Here is a 22,131-nt window from a genome sequence, read left to right as displayed (position 1 = left end):
ACGATGGAACTTGCATCAGTATTTCTTCTGCAAATTATGTACGTCTACCAAGTTATTTACACAGAGAAATTGCTTCATGAAAGACAGCACAAAAAGCTAATTTGTGTAACAACATCACACCAGAAGGCTACTTTGAAAATAAAATATATAGCCACCCCATTATAAACAGTAGTCTGTACAACACTGTATTACCGTGTATCAGGATTATTTAAATGCATTGTTACAGACTGCCTTCCAGCTCCCAACTGACCAGAAATCAAATGTAGTTTTGAACTCAATATGTAAGCATAGTTAAAAATAAAAATTAAGATGCAGACTCTTTTTGGGACAGTTAAAAACTAAACATGATACTGCCCTACATATTGGTTTACAGCCTCTGACATTCAAGACCTGTATTGCCACTTCTAGTAAAGGATGAAGAATTTCGAATGAATGCTAACACTGTAATGGCACTGCTGATTCTTTCCACTTAACAGAAAAGTACATAGCTACATAAATACAGCGGATCTTAAAAGTGCCCCAAGGACAACACACATTTTAAAAAATGGGGTCTGCTCTGAGAATGACCAAGTTGGAATTTAAGCTGGGGACAGCACAATATTTATCCCATATTTTCCACTATGAACAGATGAATACATGCAGCTCAGTGAGACAAGGCAATATTTCAGCTCTGATAGGGAAAGAGGAAGAACAAGGAGACAAAAGGCTTTTTTTTCTGTGAAAATATCATCAGCGTGATCCTCTCTTTTGAGAAGCCAGTGTTCTCAAGTCCCTGGAAGGGAAGGGAAGCCATCCACCATCGCCCTGGATATCTGCATGAAATGGGGAAACCAGAATGCACTCCTGGTGCAGACATGAAGGAATCAGACGGTCCCTCCTGTCCGGACACCCTCTCCTCTGACAGTGCTCCTGCGTAGTTCCCAAACACTGCAGTGCACTGGAACAAGAACCGCCTGTCTTGCAAGTATGCCCCATCCCTTCCTGAGGGCCGTAAGGTAGAGCCTTGGCAAAAGTCCTCACATCAGCCATGTGGGGATGCCTGCAGTACATGTTGTGGGTAATCTCACCACTGCAACTTGATTAGTTCACCTTCTCTCTGAATTTATGTTGTGGTTAGAGGCATTTTTATTTACAGTAATATGAGAAAATCAGGGGGAAAAATCAGTGCACACACATTCTGAGTAGGCACTAAAATAGCCAAAGGCTATTTTTTGTGGAAATCTAAGGAGAATCCCCATGTTCTTGCTTTCGGGTACGTGAGGTAGAAAAACCACATTACAGCATCATCACCCTTCAAGCACAGACAGGAAAGCAATTAAGCAACTATCCAAGCCCTTAAAATTATTAGTAGGATTTGTCCTCCCATCTGTATCTGGAAAGCTAAATTTCTTTCAAAAATAAGGACCCCTATTCTATTTCTGCCTCTATTCATTTTTTATCTCTTTATCAAATCCAGTATCACAGGTTCATCCATAGCTAGACCCTCAGAAAAACTTCTTTACCAATATGCATCTAAATGACATTTTGGTCTGTAGCAAGCTTTACTGTTAAAAACACAAATCAGAAGGTAAAACTAACCGGAAAAATTCAATCTCTACTTTTTCTATTCTATTTGGAAAGTAGCACTGCCGATTCCTTTCTAAATGATTGTTTGGAATCATATACAACTGAATGGCTTAGAAGCTGTTTATGTAAAAATTTATACTTTGCAAACTTTAGTGGCTCTTTTAGCTTCACTGTATCTATTAGTCATACTATCGGTATAGATTGATGAGAATAAATTTGGTATAAGTACAACTGAAATATAATAAGCAACTTGTGCAAGTGCTTTAGGTTGCTTCAGAAAAAGGGTTGGAAATACAGGTGACCTTCTAGATTAAGACACCTTTCCTGGTTTTAAATACAAGATTTCTCCAAGAAGTACATGTAGAATGGTTTGTAAAATAACAAAATCTAGAAAACATTATTGATCTGCTGCACCTGCTGAGTCAATAAATAAATAAATACATTATTCTTGAAGCATGTTTAATATATAAAAGTAACCCCATTAAGGTATACGGATACCATTTTGATGTAAGACTCTTGCACTTAAAAGATAAGTATTTACATGGGATTTCCATAAGTATTCATCTTTTAAATAATATAGATGACAACTGTAATACTGTAGAAATTGTTCGAAACCCCAAATAATCAGAAACATGTATTATGGATAAAGATACTGAAGTGGAACTTGTCAGGCGCCTATGGGCTAGTGATGAGAATTCATTCCATTCAGCATGGAAACAGCTTGAGACAAAGTAACCACAAGTTTGGTCTTCAAAAGAAGTTTCTCATAATTATCACAAAATCATGGCTCATGCTTTATGAGCTCAATGTGAGGTTCTGTCAAAAACAGCTACTCCCTGGACGCATATGGGTAGTTAGCTGCACTAAAGAAGAGTTTTTACATATTTTTAGCATATTTGTTAGATTAATCATCAAGTACCAAATGTAGTGTTATAGTTATCATGGTTAAAAATAAAAAGAAATAAGAAAATGCCAAGTACTAACTTGGCATTAAAATAGATATAGATACAGATGTTCTAGTGAGACAAAGGAGGCAAAGGACCCCAAACATAAGCAATAGACAAATACAATTGAGAAATTTACCAAATAAAACTTGGATACCACCACCAATACCAAAAGAATACCACCTTTTAGGGCAGATTAGCAGTAGAAGTAATGATAGACTCCTCATTTCATAACGTTTCCATATCACATTCTAAAAAAGACACTTCATTAAACACTTATTGGACTCCTTGTGTCCACATGAGTAGCAAGCAATTGTTAACCCTCTGTTAGAGGTCTGAATAGATGGACTAAGTGCACCTTCTGGCACTAAAGTCTATGAAACTAATTAAACACTGCTACACAGTGAACAGATGTAAAGACATTGGTATTTAAAGATGTTGCATCTCTTTATGAGATATTATGATGAGTCATTCCATATTTACTAAACTAAGTTGAAATTTCTTATGGTGTTTTTAGTCCTTTTAAATTTCCTTTTTTATAAATTATTTTCATTTAGTTAACTTTGACAACAAAACAAGTATTTAAGTGTCTACTGGTTAAATACATAATTTAAAATTATAACCAGAAGCTACTGAAATGACAAGAAACGGAACTAAGAACAGCCAAACAGTTTTTCTTTCATACCAATTCTTTCACTTGACAGTTGAGCAAGGAATTATTGAGGAAATATTACTGCCTCAACTAAAGGTCAGTTACATAAGGCGTTTCATCTGGATAAACAATAAGACAAAACAAATGACAGAAGGATGAGCATTTCTCAGTGCTGGAGAACTGGAAGCTAGTATTGGAATGAGTAGTTAGGTAGAAGGGCAGTAAGAAGCACAGAACTCAGAATCAATGGAGGGCATTGATTAAGTGAAATTCAATGTTTTGCTTTTCTGAACAGACAGGAGTGCTATTGACATTAACCCATGCTTTGAGTGGGGGTTCATTTTAGTGCTATGAATTGACATAATATAAAGTGCTTGTTTTTTTACGGGCAGGAAGACTGAAAAATTTAAATGTTTCTAAATGGTAATGATCACTGAAGATTCTCTCTTATTATGGTTCTCAAATGACACTAAAACAAAAAGTTTATGAAAAATAACAGACAAACATACCTGCATATCCAAAATATAGTGTCATAGTCATGGAGGTTTAAAAAAGTACTTACTTGGTATGTGTCCCATAATCTGATGGTACACCGTAAAGGGACTTCTCTCATCAGCAAATTATTCATCCATCGGAAAGCAAATTGCAAGTATTTCACCTCATGCTGATCCAAGTGTACATGAACTTGTTCTGAAGACAGAATAAACAGACATTTTACTGATTATTTTCAAAGTCTTTAACTATCAAATGAACGGTCTGAAAAATAAAATACTTTGATCCCAAGCAAATAAAATGTGGTGTTCCATGCAAATTCTTGTAACTAATTAAAAATCCAAACAGAAACAACAGAAACAACTAGTTAAACAGTACATTGGGTTAAATTTTCTACCTCTGGATGGCTTAAACAACTGCCCTGAATTTTAAAAAAAAAAAAAAAAAAAAGAAAGAAAGAAAGGCAAGGTCACGATTTCACAATATACAACAAATAATATACTAAGTTATAAAATGAAATGATTATGTACATATATCCTCAGTAACTTCCTAATCTATAAATTATTTGGGACAGGACTACAAGCAACAAGGTTTGCAAATAACATAATGGATTCCAAAAATAAAGCATTGGTAATAAAAAAGAAGACAACAATAACAAGGCAAAGAAGTATGGAGTATATGTAAAGGCTGCATTTATTCGAAGCAAAAAGAAAAGTGAGATTAATGCAATACAAAACTGTGAGCAAATTTAAATAATTACAGCTTAAACAATTTCTTAGTATTACAAATAAATACAAATAAAAAGCAGTACAAATCAATGGTTTCTAAAGCACTACTCACTACTCATTTATTGTGGCATGTTTTCTATCTGAAAGCTGCAATAATCACTTGCATGGGTTATTTTTATCCTTAATAGAACTAATCTACTAGTGAGGCTTTTATATATTTAGCAGAATTTACCCCAAAAGGATCACATACGTTTTGATAATTGGTTTTAGCTCAGGCTCAGGTATTACAATAACACGTTGCAAACTACAACTACTTCAGAAATGCTGATGTCTTATTTTGGATAAATGAATGACAACAAGTTTAAAGAGTTTAAAGGCTTAGGCTGAAGTTATTCAAATCAGATTTTGTGGGCGTATGAAAGTTTCGGTCAATATAGCTGATTTTCAGTCAACTGAAAGCTGCTGTTTCAGTATGGAAGAAGTAAAGGTTTTTCAGATTTTGAAAGCAACCAACAGGGAGTTTCGCCACAAGTAAGAACAGTCACAACATGTGACACCAAAGGTTTACCTAGCACAACATCCTGTTTCTAACAGTGTGTAGAAACAAATATCTATGGAAATGTATAAAGTACCGGTACTTCTCCAAAGCACTTTCTTAGTGTCTATCTGTCCATGGCTAAACTATCTACATGTTTAAAATCATAACCTTCTATAAATACAGAAATATAACAAATTGTTGATGAACATCTTAAAATCATCTGTTACTGATTCTGGGATTTTTTTATTTTTATTTTTTTAATTGTAGCTATACAGATGTGTGAATTTTCAAGTGTTTCATTTCATTTCTAATTATAACACTAACTAGGTAATTAGATACTGCTGATATATAATAGACTGAACTGCTACTACAGGATGTGAAAAGATAGAGAATGAGAATGAAGAGGTAATGAGCTTCTGGTCTTTTAATTGATCTTATCAAGTTCTGGATAAACCCCCTCCTCAGTCATTCTTGTGTACAGGAAAGTCCTACTGCATTACTATTTTATATTGTGCCTATATACTGTCAATATTTTTAAGATTACATGAGAACTTTGTGATGGATGTTCCGCTACTCATAATAGCCTCTGCCTTCCAATCTCAAGATCCTGTGACTAATCTTCTTCCTTCCTCTGCAAAACTAATATCCTCCCATCACCTCTGAACCCTTCTTTCCTGGGCTTTCGGCAAAACTCATCAACTATCGCATCTGGGAAAGAGACAACAGCCAATATTAAGGCTAGTTCCAAGGTCTGCATAACACGCCTAGCCTGTGCAAGTGCAACGAGTACCTAGCTGGCACGCAGTAACCTATCTGTTAGGCTTACTTCGCAGTCCTTCTTCAGTAGTATTGCTATTTTGTGTAACTTTTTTTTTTTTCTTTTTAAATGAACAAATGAGTTTTATACAAGTTGTGGAATCCTGTATGGTGGCGTCTTCTTTAAAATGCTGATGAAGCAAGTCCTCAGTTATTGACAAGTTATTGGAAGGAGAAGACAGCCACAGTAATCACATGTGGAGCAACATTAGAGAAACAGACTTAAGAATGAAATACGGCAGTTAATATATACAAGTCCACATTTTGAAAACAGTATAAAGCCCAGAAGCCTTTCTGTTTTCATCTTCTACACAGTTAGAGGCCTTGCATGCCTCGGAGGCACTAACACTAATTGAGGCCCAGGACAGAATGACTACCTGCTTTTGCTCAAGGCAAATTTAGCTGTAAGTCATATATACTGAAGTGAGATACTATGCTAAATTTATTTCCAAAATGTCACATTTAGATACCTATATTGCAGAGTACTATAATTAGATAATCCATTACATCAAGCAGGATACAAAAAAGTCAGTTTTAAATTTAGTCGATACACTAACTCACAAACCTAACATTTTTGTTCTTCACACAGTAGCAACGTATTTCATTTAATTGCTCGCAGCCATTCAAAGTAAGAAATAAAGAACAATAAATTGTGCCAATTTTTATATTTCAACCACTGTTTAATAACCATAATGAATTTCTTGAAAGTTGTTTTCTAATCTGAACAAGCTGAAAAATAGACTACTAAACTCTGAGCATTAAATACAATTGATGCAAGACTGGAACAGAAAATACAGTGACTGAAAAGGCTCATTCTTCCTGAGTTGTAAGTAATTGTTGTGAGTAGGGGCTATTTCACTCATAAAAGTAATTAGGACAGTGAAAATCTAAATTTACATTTTCCATTCCACTGAAAATTAGCACGTGTGCAACAAACAAGCAAGTGATGCAATTATTGTCAACTTTCAGACGTCAAGCATATTATAAAACCACACAACTGCAGTTGCAGTAAAATTATGTTAGTTATGAAAAATAAACATCTTTTATCAAAATTCAAAAGAAACAGGAATCATATTTAAGAAGGTTCCCAATACTTACAATAAAACTATACATAGAAAAAGTTTGGTGAAACAAATCTTCCAATTAAAAAATAAGTACATTATACAGATGTATTCTTAAGTAGCATACCTCCAAAACCACGTATTTCGTGTATTACAAAATAAGCATTTATCATTACTTACAATTTTAATAAACACACTTATTGGATATATTAGTTTGATCACATTTAGCCACCTTAAACAGATGCTGCACCAATGATAGTCTAGTATGCATCTCTAAATCATCCTAATTTGAGTTTCTGGAATGATTTTATCTATCATATCCCTGTTAAAAACTTTGTCGCACCTATTCATTACAAGATTATATCAATAAGTGCTTTAAACTTTTAAAAGACCAAACCCCTATGTTTGTATGTATGGATCAAGATTCTCTGAAATATGAGTACTGAAAGTAGCAGTGTACAGTCACAGCTAAAATTTTCAAGAAGAACCTATACATATAATTGTTTAATGTCACCTTCTCGTGCCGTTTTATTGATTTCAGATTTAAAGTGTATTTGACTACAATTATCACAAACTATAGCCACAGTTAAGAACAAAACTACAGCATGAGTTAAGTATTGTTCTATCTAGGGAATACTGTCAGAAGAAGGGCCTGGGAAAGTTTACACATAAGCAAAGAAGAACCACAAAATAACGGTAAAATAATGTGTGAATAGCCACATTACCATAGCACAGCATGGAGCCACTGCATCCATCTGTGTAATTTATTACTTCACGTAATTAGCCTTATATTGTTGACCTTTATTTAACGATTCCTATCAACCCTATCAATCTTTTCTGATGCTTGACTATAAACCCAATTTACCCTTTTTTGAAAATTAAAGTTTATTTTTTATTTATAGTTCATACTTTGGCACTTCATTCTTAATCCCATTTTATCACCATTTCATACGTATTTCTGTTGTAAACATAAACAGCACTAAGTGTTAAAACACCATCAGAAATGCAATTAAGCTATATCTGATAAATAAACAGGCCTTTCAGTACAAGCAAAGGAAGAAAAACACTTATTTGTCTTCATCAGGATCCACACGATTCCTCTTGAAGGGAGTACACTAGCTACAAGAGTAACTCCTCTGGTACCAATACAAAACGAACAGAAAAATAGTGGCAGGGGCTTTGTTGGCACTGTCCTTTACACACAGAGTAATGCCTATGTATTGCTCCTTGACATATGAAAACAAGCCACAGAAATATGCTAATGCTCCCAATTTCAAATGGCTCTCTAGAAGGATTTTCTTCTCTCTGGACCATGCCAATAAATCTGAGTATTGCAATCTAATAATTCAGAGACTAATGTAACAGAAGACAAACCAAAGAAAGTGAACGATATGAAACACTGACACATTTCAGAAAACAATTTACTCCACATCACTATGGATGAGAACCTCCATTGTCAAATTCATTGTTTTTGCATTAGTCACTTTGATATTTTAGAAACAACTGACATTCCAAAGAAATAAACAAAAATCATAATCAATGATCTTAGAGATAATAATACGGGCACCAAATAACAAAGCATGCTGCCCCCAAAAAACACTGCCTCAAAACTGTACCAAATGAAAACAAGACTGGCAGAAGAACAGATATATTACCAAATTATATTCTCCTCAATTTAGCGATAATTAGGTCTATTTGAATTTAGCTCACTAAATGTACTGTTACTAGCTTTGACTTTGGCAAATATCCTCTTCCTATACAAAAGACACAGCTGATAAAAAAAAGCCCAAGAGGCTGATCCCAAAGCAAAAGCAGAAAATGGACAGAGGGACATTCCTAGTTGCCTAGAGGAAGCAAATAGGTGTAATAATTCTGGTACCCAGACCAAAATGGAGAAAATTAGGAAAAACATTAATAGATATGCATTCAAACTAAAAGCTAAAAACACTTGCTGTGTTTCTGGGTGGAACTTGAACTTAACATTCGAACTGTAACAAAAAACAGGGAGAAATATGTTTGATAGACAGTTCTACTTCCAAGAAGTATTCGTTGGACTTCTGGAGCCTATTCTTCTAAATCACAACTGTGTACATTCATAGCAGCGTTTATGCTGATCACTTTTTAAATTTTGCATCATGTTAGACTACTTCCCCCCCCCCCCCTTTTTTTTAATTTGCCATAAAAATTGGAAGTTTTGGCTAATTAAAAGTCAAAGTGTTTACAAAAGTCAGGACAAATGATTTTATCATCGGTCTTAACTAACTCTTGCTAAGATCTCTGAGCCCTGTAATAGCATACAAATGTAATCTCGTCAATAAAACATAAAAATATGGATTAAAAGATATATTAAATAATTATAATGCCCAGTTAACAGCATTTAAGAGTAGATTAAAGTATAATACAGTAATTACAACCATAAAATCAGATAAAAAATTAGATGGCATTGTTAAAATGAAAAAGAGCTTTATGGCACAAATTAATTTCAAACAATTAAGAAATGCTTACAAGATTTTTAATCACTTCAGCATCAAGCCGATGTATAAAGAAGGACCTTATTAATCAATGATTTTCAACAGCAGCAGTAAGATCTAAATAAATTCTATTCCCATTTCCGATTCAAAAGTCTTCCGTATGGTTAAAGAATGCAAAAATCTTTTCAACTATTACAATTAGAGCTTTTTTCCCCAGATACTTCAATACAATTTTAGTTGAAAATTGCAGGTGTCAGTAAAATGCTTTAGAACATAATTAAACATGAACATAATTTTGCACGCATGATTAAGTATTCTTTAACCATACTTTAAAGAAATCATTAGCATGACTGAATGCATAACAAGGATTGATCAAATGTCACCTATTACCATAGTTTCACCTTCAGCTCATTGTATGAACACCCAAGATTCAAATTAAAAAACGAAGAAATTAGTTAATCTATATCAATCATGGGATATTGAGCAGATCCCTAATAAGTTGTTTAATAAGAAAATGTATTAGTCTTTGTTGATATTTTGACTTTTTGAGAATCACATTTTCAGAAACAAAGGAAAATTTTTCTCTGCAGTTTAAAATGTTCAATCAGCACAGAAACTGAATACCCTTTAGAGGGTATTGAAGTATCAAAAGTACAAAAACCATGTCTCTAAAGTACTTTGGGGGCTTAATTCACCATACAAAATTAAGTTCTTATCAGAACCACGAAACATTTCTGTGTCAACCATTGGACAGTTCTACAGAAATAGATGTGTTTAGCTCTCAGAACAAGAACCTGTTAAATGTCAGGTGCCAACTCAATGCTCAGAGAAGTAACTGTAGGAATCCCAATGGAGGTCTGGACGTTTAGCACCCCAGAAATAACACTCAGCTTTTAATTCTGACACTCAACTACACAAACATTAGAAAAAAAAAAATTCCAGGTGCACTAACCCTATACTAATGAAGGATGTTTCATAAACATTCCCAATTAAGTAACACAATGCATTAATATTGAATATTATATCAAACAACCTTTTAGAAGGTTGCATAGAATCATAGAATCCTTAAGGTTGGAAAAGCCCTCCAAGATCACCTGGTCCAACCACCCCCTACCACCAATGTCACCCACTAGGCCCTGTCCCTAAGCACCACGTCCAACCTCTCCTTGAACACCCCCAGGGACGGTGACTCCACCACCTCCCTGGGCAACCCGTCCCAGTGCCTGACTGCCCTTTCTGAGAAGAAATGTCTCCTCATTTCCAGCCTGAACCTCCCCTGGCACAACTTGAGGCCATTCCCTCTAGTCCTGTCACTGGTTACCTGTGAGAAGAGGCCGACCCCCAGCTCCCCACAGCTTCCTTTCAGGCAGTTGCAGAGAGCAATAAGGTCTGCCCGAGCCTTCTCTTCTCCAGACACAACAACCCCAGTGCCCTCAGCCGCTCCTCACAGGACTTGTGCTCCAGGCCCTTCACCAGCTTCGTAGCCCTTCTCTGGACTCGCTCCAGAGCCTCGATGTCCTTCTTGTAGTGAGGGGCCCAAAACTGAACACAGCTCCCGAGGTGCAGCCTCACCAGAGCTGAGTACAGGGGGACGATCACCTCCCTGGTCCTGCTGGCTACACTATGCCTGATACAAGCCAGGAAAAAAGCAAACATTTCAACATCTAAAGCAAATTTTTCAAAGCATGAGAAGTGCAGAAAGTGATGCAAAGAAATAAGATCTTTCACTGTGTATACGCAAAAATACATATAAAAAATATTTTTTTTAATTGACTAAGTTTTATGAAGAACTTGTCCTGCATGCATGTACACAACACAAAGAAAAATATACAAAAGATTCATATTTTATTTTCTCTGCATCCAAATAGCAAAAAATATATGCAAAGTATAAATTTAAGGCATGTAATGAAAGTATTTTATTACAATTTTCTTGATTGAAAAGTCCTTATTAGTGTCATTATTCACAGAACTGCAGTCATCTGACCAAGACATTTGCAATCCAAGAAGACAATAAAGTATGATTAGTGAAGCTACCATTAATTTGACAAGAACACTAAAAGAAAACACTTTATCTAAGTTAAATTTCATTCAAAGTGAAAGAAATACATTTGCAGTATGACAGCAATAAAAAGGTGCTGTAAAATCTTTAATATGCTATGGATTTAAATGGTAAAAGAACATTTTAACTGTATCTAAGTGTTAAGTAAAAATATTCGCCCAAACAATACAATGATGTAGTAATTATTAAAACATTCATTATTTGAAACAGTTGGAATAGAGCAGCTTTTATTTTGCTATAAAAATAATTTCCTTTCTTTGGCATTTTTTTTCCTGTGTACAATCTTAGAACTGAAATAAACTAGAAATTGTCCAAATTAAGAATAATCATATGTAAGAATGTCTTTAGTTAACTCTCTAAATCAGATGTAAAATGTAGTTGAATTCTAAATAAGCTTCCCTATTGCAAAGACAAAATACAGTACTGTTTTTATTTTCTTTGGTATTTTTCCATTACTTATATTTTTAAAGAAGAAAAATAATACATACAGTAACAGTGTAAGTTTCTTAAATTATTTTAAAACCATTTTGTTTTTATTTTTCCTTTTTTTGCTATTGAAATTGGGCTCAGGTCTAATTTTGCAAAATGATCTTGTAAAAGAATGGGGAACACAAATAAAACAAAAATTTATTTCAATACAAGAGAACATAAGCAGGGATCAGGTTGTTCTGCACACTGATGCAAACTCCATAAATTGTTTTTTAAGAGATTAGAAAAAAATCTTCCCAAACTTTCCCTCACAGCAGATGAATATTTATACCAAGCTGAGTTGTGAATACTATCATTACAGTTTAGTCTACTACTAATGAAAAGCTGACTTGAACAAAAAATAAATTTAATGTCTGTTTTATTTTTGTCTTAACTGTCTTTTTGATAATTTAGAGAATGCCATGCAATTTTACCAATTTATATATTTTATCAGTTTATATGAAAATCCAAGACTACTTCTACAAACAGTTGTTCAGCCTTCTCCAAATGGCTACCTGAAATTACAAGATGTTTTTCTTTACTGAAGAATTTGAGACTCTCTCAAAGCCTGAAACCAACCAAATGTTAAACATCTGAAAATTCTAAAAACACAAATCCTGAGTTAATTTTGGCATTCCTACAACGTTTCCTTGTTTTCAAGACCAAATGAAGCAATAGTTGAAGACAGTATCACGCAAGTGTGCCTCTTCACAAACCATGAGATGGATCATGATTTACAGCAGAAAAGCATAATAGAAAATGTAACTATTTACAAGAGATAGCTTATTGATCCTCACTCTCAATATTTTTGTATAATTCTTAGAACAACCTGAATGATGATGAGGAGGAGAAAAATGAGATGGAGTTTGAAGACAAAACATTATTCAATCTGGTCTATAACTTTTTTTTTTAATATATTATTAACTCCATTGAACACAGGTCATTAAAAATATTTTCTGGAGTCTAGGCTGAGATTATGATCAAATCATCAGAATATCTTGGCTGTTTCAAATCTACTGCAATGCAGACACTGTACACACAATGACAGTCACTGAGAGGAGTGGCAATTCATAAGGCTGGGTTAATGAAGGTTGCTTGAATCACTAACATAAAGCATTAACACTATCCAAAGGGTGAGGTATCACTTTTCATACACTGGTAACCTATTATGATTAGCAAACAAGCTGTACGAGCTTCACCCATTCACGCAGCTATTCATTATGTTAAGGTTCTCTTCACCATTCAATTACCCGACATCAAGAAAACAATGTGACACCACAGTAACAACAGGAATATTATTTTCTTCCACAATAACTGTAATTAGCAATTAGGATATTTACAGTTAGAATAAATCGCTAAGATTTCTTTTTTAAAAACAAAGCTATTGAACTCATACCAACCATATATTTCTCTTTAGCTGCAGTATAACAGGCTCAATATAAAGACAAAAGGGGAAAGAAAATAGAGAAAAGGATGATAAAACAATTTAATTTAACTATATAATGATTCTACCAAAAAGCCAAATGGGTCAGTATCCTTTATCTGAGGCATCAGATTTTCAAAAGTTTATGAAATAACAGCAGTACACATCCACCGTTGCCAATCTAATGACTAAAACTTTTATTTTAATCTTTCATGAATTTTGGGGTTTTCCTGGCAAAAAAGAAAAAAAAAAAAGAGGAACTGAGTGGACACTCGTCTGCAAAAAAAAAAAAAAGTATCAGTAGGAATATTGAAAAATGCCTATCTTTTTCTATCCAAAGCTTAATTGTTCCACCATATTATAAAGGTTGTGATCAGCAGTACAAAGACAGCTAATTACTAATGGCATCCCTCAGGGATCAATACTGGGGCCAATATTGTGCAACACCTGCATTTATGACTGGGATGATGGCACAGAGTGCACTCTCAGCTGGTTTATGGATGATACGAGATTGGGAGGAGTGACTCACTGAAAGTCAGGGCTGCTACTCAGAGGGATCTTGGCAGGCTGAAGAAATGGCTGACAGGAACCTCACAAAGTTCAGGAGAGGCAGTTGCAACATCCTATATGTGGGACGGAACAGCCCCATGCAACAGCACTGACTGAAAATCAGCTGGCTGGAAATCAGCTTTGCCAAAAGGACTTAGGGGCATGGAGGACCACAGGCAGAGCTCAGTCAGCAGCGCGTCCTCGTAGCAAAGGCAGCCAACTGTACACTGGGCTTTCTAAGCAAGAGAGAAGCCAACAGGTCAGGAGAAGTAATTCTTCCTCTGTGCTCAACACTTGCGAGACCATCTCTGCACCTGCATGTCCAGTGCTGGAGCGCTGGCATGCAAGACCAATGAAGTGCCAATGAAGGTAGTTAGGAAGCTGGAACACTCTACAGGAGAGGAGGCTGACAGAGCTGGCTTTGTTCAGCCTTCAGAAGAAATGTCTATGAACAACTGCAACTACCAATTGGGGTGGGGGGGTGTAGAGAAGAGGGAATTAGGTTCTTCTCAGAGGTGTACAGAGATAAAAGACAGTGTACATCAATTCCATAAAGGGAAATTCTAATTACTTATATTAAAAAAAAAAGTCACAATGATTTTTGATAGTCATTTGATGGTAGTCAAAGCCTTGCACAGTCTTACGCAAAGAAGCTGCAGAATCACCTCCATACCTGGGGATGAGAGCTGGGGTCTCGACCAATGACTTGTAGACTCATTCAACCTAAATAGTTTTAGGATTCTGTAATGTCAACTACATCCAAATTTTACAGGTTTCCCTTTCAAATAGCAGTGACAGCTTTTTAAAATACCTCATAACTTCTACTATTATTCTATGTAAAAATGTATAATTAGATTTCCCTCACTCTGAAATGTTATAATCCCATTAGACATTGTTTGTTTGCTTGTTTTAAATAGTTTCCTTTAACATCTTTCCCACATATGCTACAGGTATGTCATATGGATAACACACACCATAAAATATCCCTGCTATAATGCAATCAATTCCTTAAAGTTAGGATTTTGCTTTGCCTTTTCCAACTACATTGCTCAGAACAAGGCAGCAGTCTTCAACTACTCACCTACATGAACAATCTACCCTTAACAGTAACCTCAGATGTTATTTTGGAAGTGCTTGAGACAGTTTGAAGAATCAATAATAACTAGCAAACATAATCTCTATGAAAAACTAAAAAAAAATTAGTATTTCTAGTGTAGAAAAGTTATTGTTCAATACACATCTTTATTTTTTTAAAAAAACTTGGCAGTTATCTACAGCCACAGACATTGATGAAGAATCTGGCATACTCTACAGCTCGAAGGAAAAATACCGGTTGTGTGGGCTGCCTCCTTTTCCTAAATACTACACAATTTAGATCAACAAATATTGGAGACTAAGTTGCAGCCACATTTAGAAAGATAAACGACTGCAACTTTTGATACAGCAGTACTTCAATAATGTCCGATTAAATACAGTTCTATTAAAAAAAAAATAAAAATAAAAATTGTTTCAAAACAAATAAAAATCAGGAACATACACTTCAATTGCAGTTAGTTTACTAATTGCAGTTGGTAAACTGCAACTAAATTGTCCTAGTAAAGGACAGGTTAAGAACAAACATATTTCCTACAACTGTCTTTTTTTTTTTAATTTAAGTGTAAACCCTTCAAAATAACGCTTCACGAACCTAATCAATTGAGAAAGTTATTTAACTACATCTCTAAAGCACTGAAGGTACAAATCAGCCTTCAGCAATTCTTCCTGTCAATATAATACATACTTATTTTTATTAAACAGAATAATGAGTCTTATTATCAGAATGACATTTTTCATTTTAAAAATGTGTTTAAGTAATTTATTGACCAAGCTTAGGAAGTTATTTATAGGTATTATAAATACACACTTTATTTAAAGTGCATTAGCTTCTATAAATAATTGAAATTTAAACACCAATATTGATGCAAACATAAAGTAACATATAAAAGTCCATACTGCAAACAGTTAGATGATTTCTGAAGTAACAAAATAAACTTTTAAAATGTTCTTATATAAACATTTTGCTACCTTACGTACAGAAGCATCCCTTTTTTATATTCATGTACATATTAAAAAATACATCTACATTGGTTTTACATACATTTACATTGCTAGTATAATATTATATAAACTTTGTTCTCATACATTATGTAATATGAATAATATTACATAAACTTTGTTAAGAATATTCAACATCCTAAACAGACAGGAAGAGCTTTTTCAAAATTCAGATTGGAAATACATGCAGGCCAACCCAAAATCTGCTATGGAAAGCACTGGCAAAAGAAAAACTCACAATATGTATAATGAAAAGACAGAATTAATCTTTTCAAGCAGATTATCAAATATTAAGCTACATAAAATATATTTTTTTCTATTTCATCACTGACAGGCTAGTGTCACAAATATATGGTTGGTTCTGCTTGGCAACATTTCGTTAATACTTCGTTCATTAATTTAACAAACTACCAAGAGAGTATGTTTAGAATGGGCCAGCATTATCTCTTGAATTTCATTTAATTAAACTCTGCTCTAGCAATATGACAGTCAGCATTTCATGAAGGGAATTATTTTAAGGATGAAGGTAGAAGATATTTCAAAGTGCCCTGCTAAAACATGAAAGCATAATCTAAAATTGCCCCTGCATAGACTGTAATTTATCTATAATATTAAAGATGTTATTTCCAGAGTTCATAATTAATTGGATTCCACAGAGAAATTATTCAGGCATTCCAGATAGCAAAATGATGCACAAAGGCACAAAACATAGTGCCGAAGGACAACTATAAACAACCACTGTGACTTGCCTGAATTACAACAATCATTGAGCTTAATATGAAATGAATACCAGCTGCCTTTTGTATGTGGTCATTACTCTGCTGCAAAGAAATTGCCACTGAATTTTGATTATATTGCCTTAATAAAAAGTAATGAAAGTGGCTCATGCTCTAGCAGCTTTCTTTTAAATGATATAGGACAGTGATCTTGCAAAGGCCAGCGTGCCACAAATTGATCGAGTGTGACATCTCTGAGGAAGGCTATGTTACTCCACCATTGTATGGAGCAGCAGTGATATTGGCTAGACTTCTTGCAAACATTTTAACTAACCACTTTCAATGAAAGACCATTTAGAAATTAGGTCAGCTTTTAAGACTTACCATCGATCCGACTAACAAGTTCTTCCAACATTTTCACTTTCTTTTGAATTCCTGGCTGTGCAAATGTGTAATTATCCTAAAGAAGAAACCATATACAAGTATAAGTTTATGAAAAAATAGAAATTATTTTACCCCGAGTACTTATTCCAACCCATATATTTTTCTTATGTTTGCTTAAGGTGCTCATGTTTTGGTTTTACATTTCCTAACTGTCACTTCAGTAGCAAATCATCACACTCTACCAACCTATTTAAGAGTCCCTGTCTCTTAACAGCACAGCTTACAGCTGGTGGTATATCAACTGCTCACTACTTGCTAATTTAGTGCCCCTGAAGTTACATCTATATTGTGGAAGTCTAAAGAGCTTTAAAAAGCTGTCTTCTTAAATGCCAAAACTTGCCACTCTATCATTTTTTTTAAGGCAATTTCTTTTTCCCCACCATAAATTTCCAATTTTATCACAATTAATATAGAAAATATAAAAATTTAGATCCTAATCAGTGACAGGATAAGAATTTCATCCTTAGAAGTTCAGAATAATGCCTTCCAGCAGTGGGAGAAATCAAAGCTCTATTTCGATCAAGTCATGACTGCTCTGAACCTAAGGTCAAAGCTCAAACAATGAACCAAAATCTAACATGTGAACTATACAGCTAAAATGGCAGGGCATTTGGATGTATTTGTATGAAAGCATTAACTCTAACTTGATTTTTTGTTTGTTTATACATTTATTTATTTATTTATTTAAAGAATGATAACTGACAGTTCCAGAAGTCTTGTGCTCAAAGTACAGCAGCATGGTACTCAATTACATACCATATAGCAGATCCTCTGCAAAAGTAACTTCAGGTATTTAATAACGAAAGCCAATGCAGAGCTAGAACACCACCACTTCCATCATTCACCTCTTCCCTGTCTTTGAATCTAACACTGTTCTCTTTCTCAAAGTATCGCTTACTCCATACACATCTGGAAATGCAACCCAAAACTGCCATCATAGATTTTAGAACAGTTAAGTTTGCTCTTCACTATATTTGATCATTTTTTGATCAAATGATCGTTTGATCGTTTGAGCTATTCATTTCTTTTCCTATTCATTGTTTCAGATGCAAATGAACACAGTTGAGGGTCACTCTTCTACTTGTGCTCACTCATCTATCTGGGAAGATCCTTGTTGGCTCCTCAAGACCTCCCTTCTAATAAACCTATGCTAAAAATATTCTCTCTTGTGGTATTTATAACTTTCTGAAGTTTGTGAACCTATGAAAGAAGAATTTTGCAAATGTTGAAAAAAAAAAAGTACTCTGTTATCTAAAATTCTTATTCCTTTTGTGCTTACTGGTAGAGGAAAAAGCAAGTAACAGAGTTAAAGAAAAACATGTCAAACTCATAGAAGTCATGGAATATTTCTCAGGGCAATATGAAAGTACAGTGGTTAAGATTTAAATTCCTCTACCATGCAATTTAATTGGTGGTATCTGCTTCCAAATTTGGCATAACAGCTCTTCAAAAGACCCATGTTGTTATATATAGCACCGACAACTCTTTTTAGAATACATTTCCAATACAGTTCTCTACCGGCTTCTGCAGAAAAACGTGTTCCAGTATTCAGCTCTCCTACCTATTCCGCCTCACACCTGTGGGTTCTGCCTCATTACTCATCCTTCAAGTTTTTGTTACATTTCCTCACTGATTCCTTGTGTAACTGATCATCTATATTAAGCAAAAGGCAAGCTCTGAAAAAGTCACAAGGAACTGAAAACCAGATTGTTTTACCTCAACATATCTTCAGCAAACAGCTGATGTAAAACACCTTATTTCTAACCATTATTCTTGACAACGTTAAGTATATATTCACATACGTCAAAGTATGCACAAGAACACAGAAGAATTAATGATAAATATAAAAAAAGTCATGCTTTGGTGTGCACTAAATTCCTCAATGCTCTGCTCTAATAGCTTTCAACATACTTTTAGTGAACTATGCTAACCTACTTCACAGCTGAACGGTTGTAATAACTAGTTCAGACTCCAACATATAATTAGTTTCACCTTACAATACAAAAGGTTAAGACTTTATAATGTCACAAGGGCTCAAAACTTGCTTCACTCTCAAATCTTTGTGTTAATCACCTGTACTTATTCTGCAGAGACTAATTTCTAATTGCCCTGCAACTACAACTAGGTCTGACAGGATTTTTTCCTCCAAAAATAATCATTAAAATTTAAAATAAAATATTTCAATTACAGCCTTCACTAAACATCAAGACCTGAACTTATTAGATAATTCTTACTTTTTTTTAAGGGTTAGAGAATTCTAAATAGAATAAACTTGTTTATAACACGAAAATAGAGAAAATAAATGCACTCAAAATGTATAAAAATAAAGAAAAAAGGCACTGAACAAATTTAACTCAAACTACCACCCCATACTTACAGAAAGAAAGGAGAAAGAGATCATGGAGTTTCTGAAAAACATGTTTAACCCCTAGGAATTAAATCCCACTCATTTTTCTCTCTCTGTTCTGAATGCAGACAATAGGATATAATTTGGCAAGTTGTTTACCTTAAAAAGTAAGTCCTGAAGTAATGTTTCCTGTGGATACACTGAAAAAGTGATATTGAATGAAACTAAGGACTGGTCCTACTTGCATTCTTAATATGCAGATTAAAATCTCCAGATGTTGCTGTATCCACACCATACACCTCTAGCATCTTTAATTGTCTACAGTATAAAGTAGATTACTACAAATGTACATTCTAGAATTTTCAACACGTATAGCAATGTGATGCTCTGATGCATATTGTAACAAACCTATTCCATTTCTAATTGCCATACACAGCCACAGTACTGACAGCTATCTGTTCAAAATATTACTCACTTATGGTGTGCTAAAAAGAACACAGATGTCTTTCAAGTAGGCGTTAAGTAGTGTGCACTTCCAAAGCAAAGTTAACCAAGTTCAACATCGCTCAGTCTTATTTTAATTTTAAATCTCTTCCAAAATACTACGGGTACTCCATAGCAGTAAATCCATAATCAATCTGAAAAATCTTTCTTTCTGATTTCAATTATTTTAATTACATGTGGGAAAGGAATATAAACAGTATTGGTGGATGCCATCTGGTGCATTACAAAAGCTGCTGTATGCATACAGAGAAGGAAACAAAATACTATATATAAATACATTAACACAAGTATGTTATTAATTAAATATAATGTATAAATATAATATATACAAATATTAAATATGTCCTTCAATATGTGATATCTAAACATATATATACACACACATTATGTACTGGCACATATGCACACAAAAACATACCATATCACTTTTCCTACTCAATCCTTTGGAAATATTTTCAAATTTCAAAGAACAAAATTTCTTATCTACACATCATAAATTTTTAAAATAAATAAATAAATAAATAAATAAAATGGTTTAAGAGGAACACCCTCATTAATTTGCTTTGACTTTTTGTTAGCCCTGAAGTGGTCAAGTAGTTGGACTGGATGATCTTTGAAGGTCCCTTCCAATTGCACTATTCCATTCCATTCCCAGGGTCAAAAAATGAAATGTGTTTGCAACTCTCTAAGCTAAGAACCTTGGGAAATTGATGCCCTCTGGATGTAACTTTATGCACTACGTAATACATCGCATGTACCTTCACTACAGTTATCATTAACAAGAATACTCTCTATTTTGAAAACTCAGCCTTTATAAGACTTAGCTAAACAAAGTCCACATCATTTGCCTTACATAGATGATGACTGAATAATTTTAAAAGACGAGGAAAGCTGAAGAGGGAAAGCAAACAACCTCTTACATCATCACTTAAGAATGCAAGCCAAATTGGGGGGGAAAAAAAGTCAATAAGTTGATAACACTGACTGCAGCCAAGCACAAATATAGGCACAGTGTTTCTCATCTTTTCAGGTGAAACAAGCTGTTTGCCAGCACGGATCTATAAAACCATCAGAACCATTTACAAAAGCAAATGGAAAGTTTTGACACAAAGTCTTCATGTGTTGTTTATTTGTTTCCAATAAAGTTTTATCATTCTTATCAGAGCTTTTAAATGCTTCTCAAACCTGGAAATTACGATGTAAATTCAGTAAACATAATTCAGGAGAAAAAGAGTACGCATGCACAAGAGCAAACACACAAGTGGGCTGGAGCATACAGTCTGCACAAATTCCATAGCGTGTTCCACAATTACTCCAAAAAGCTCCCTGTAAAATATAATATCTTTCAACCTTTGTAATTATTAAGCCTGACTTCTGAAAGCTTAATTTCCTACACAGTACAAATGAATTCTACAAAGTGTTGTAGTCCCAGCTTCCAACCAGAAAAATATCTTATTTTTCCTACATAAGATGATGGAAAATGCAACACCTTTTTAAAAGCAGGTACTGATTCCCAGGCTGTGTTATAAAAGTATCCCTAGTTTCATAATCAGAGGCCTAACCTTTTCGTGGAATGGCTGAAGTTGGAAGGTACCTCTGGAAGCCATCTGGCCCTACCTGCTCGAGCTTGCTTTTACTGGACTATGTAATCAAACCTCAATTTTACATAAGTGTTATAAACTACAGGGACTGTTAAAGTAGTAGTAAAAGAAGTGCTCAGAGTATGTTTTTGGGTTCTGGTGTAGGCCAGACAATAGTTCAAATGTGGATAAGAGCTAGAAATCATGAACATGGATGCTTACAATTCCAAAAGCTAATGCTGTAAATTTTATGTAGCAGATTTTTATTCTAAAGCATAGTGACAGCACAGGGTATTTTGTATAAAACATAGAGAACAATGTGTTATACATAAGTATTCAGAACCAATTACATGCAGATTTGTTCTCTTTCTGAAAATAGTACTCAGTGACAGGCTAGAAAACTGCATTATTGGCTTCCAAAGAGAAAAAGGCTCCATAAAAACTTCTGAAGAAAGCTGTAGTGAAAAAAAAAACATTAGTCCTTGGGATAAATCCTACTGATGCCCTCCATTTCTCTTTACTCAAACTCCTAACTGGCTTATTATAAACCTAACATATTTGTCTGCTGGGCCAGAAGTTCCCCCCACCCGGTTTTAAGAGCAGTCAGCAGTAGAGGACTACAAGACAGGGTAAGGATACAAGCAAGGTAAGCCTGCAGTGATATATTTGCAGCATGTTT

General features: G+C 34.4%; 1 protein-coding gene across 1 annotated transcript in view; it reads right to left on the bottom strand.

The window, feature by feature from the left end:
• Positions 1-22,131, bottom strand: part of TBC1D22A (TBC1 domain family member 22A) — a 174,574-nt gene that overhangs the window by 78,869 nt on the left and 73,574 nt on the right. Inside the window, exons 10-11 of the mRNA XM_080602568.1 lie at positions 16,962-17,037; positions 3,725-3,852 (exon numbers count right to left, since the gene is read on the bottom strand). Of these exons, the coding sequence (XP_080458694.1) occupies positions 3,725-3,852; positions 16,962-17,037 (204 nt within the window). The remainder of the gene's footprint in view (positions 1-3,724; positions 3,853-16,961; positions 17,038-22,131) is intronic.

This window comes from Anser brachyrhynchus (assembly GCF_964034855.1).
Source record: "Anser brachyrhynchus genome assembly, chromosome: 1".
NCBI classification, from domain to species: Eukaryota; Metazoa; Chordata; class Aves; order Anseriformes; family Anatidae; genus Anser; species Anser brachyrhynchus.
Note: the sequence above shows the minus strand (reverse complement) of the source record. Positions and strands in the feature narration are given on the sequence as shown.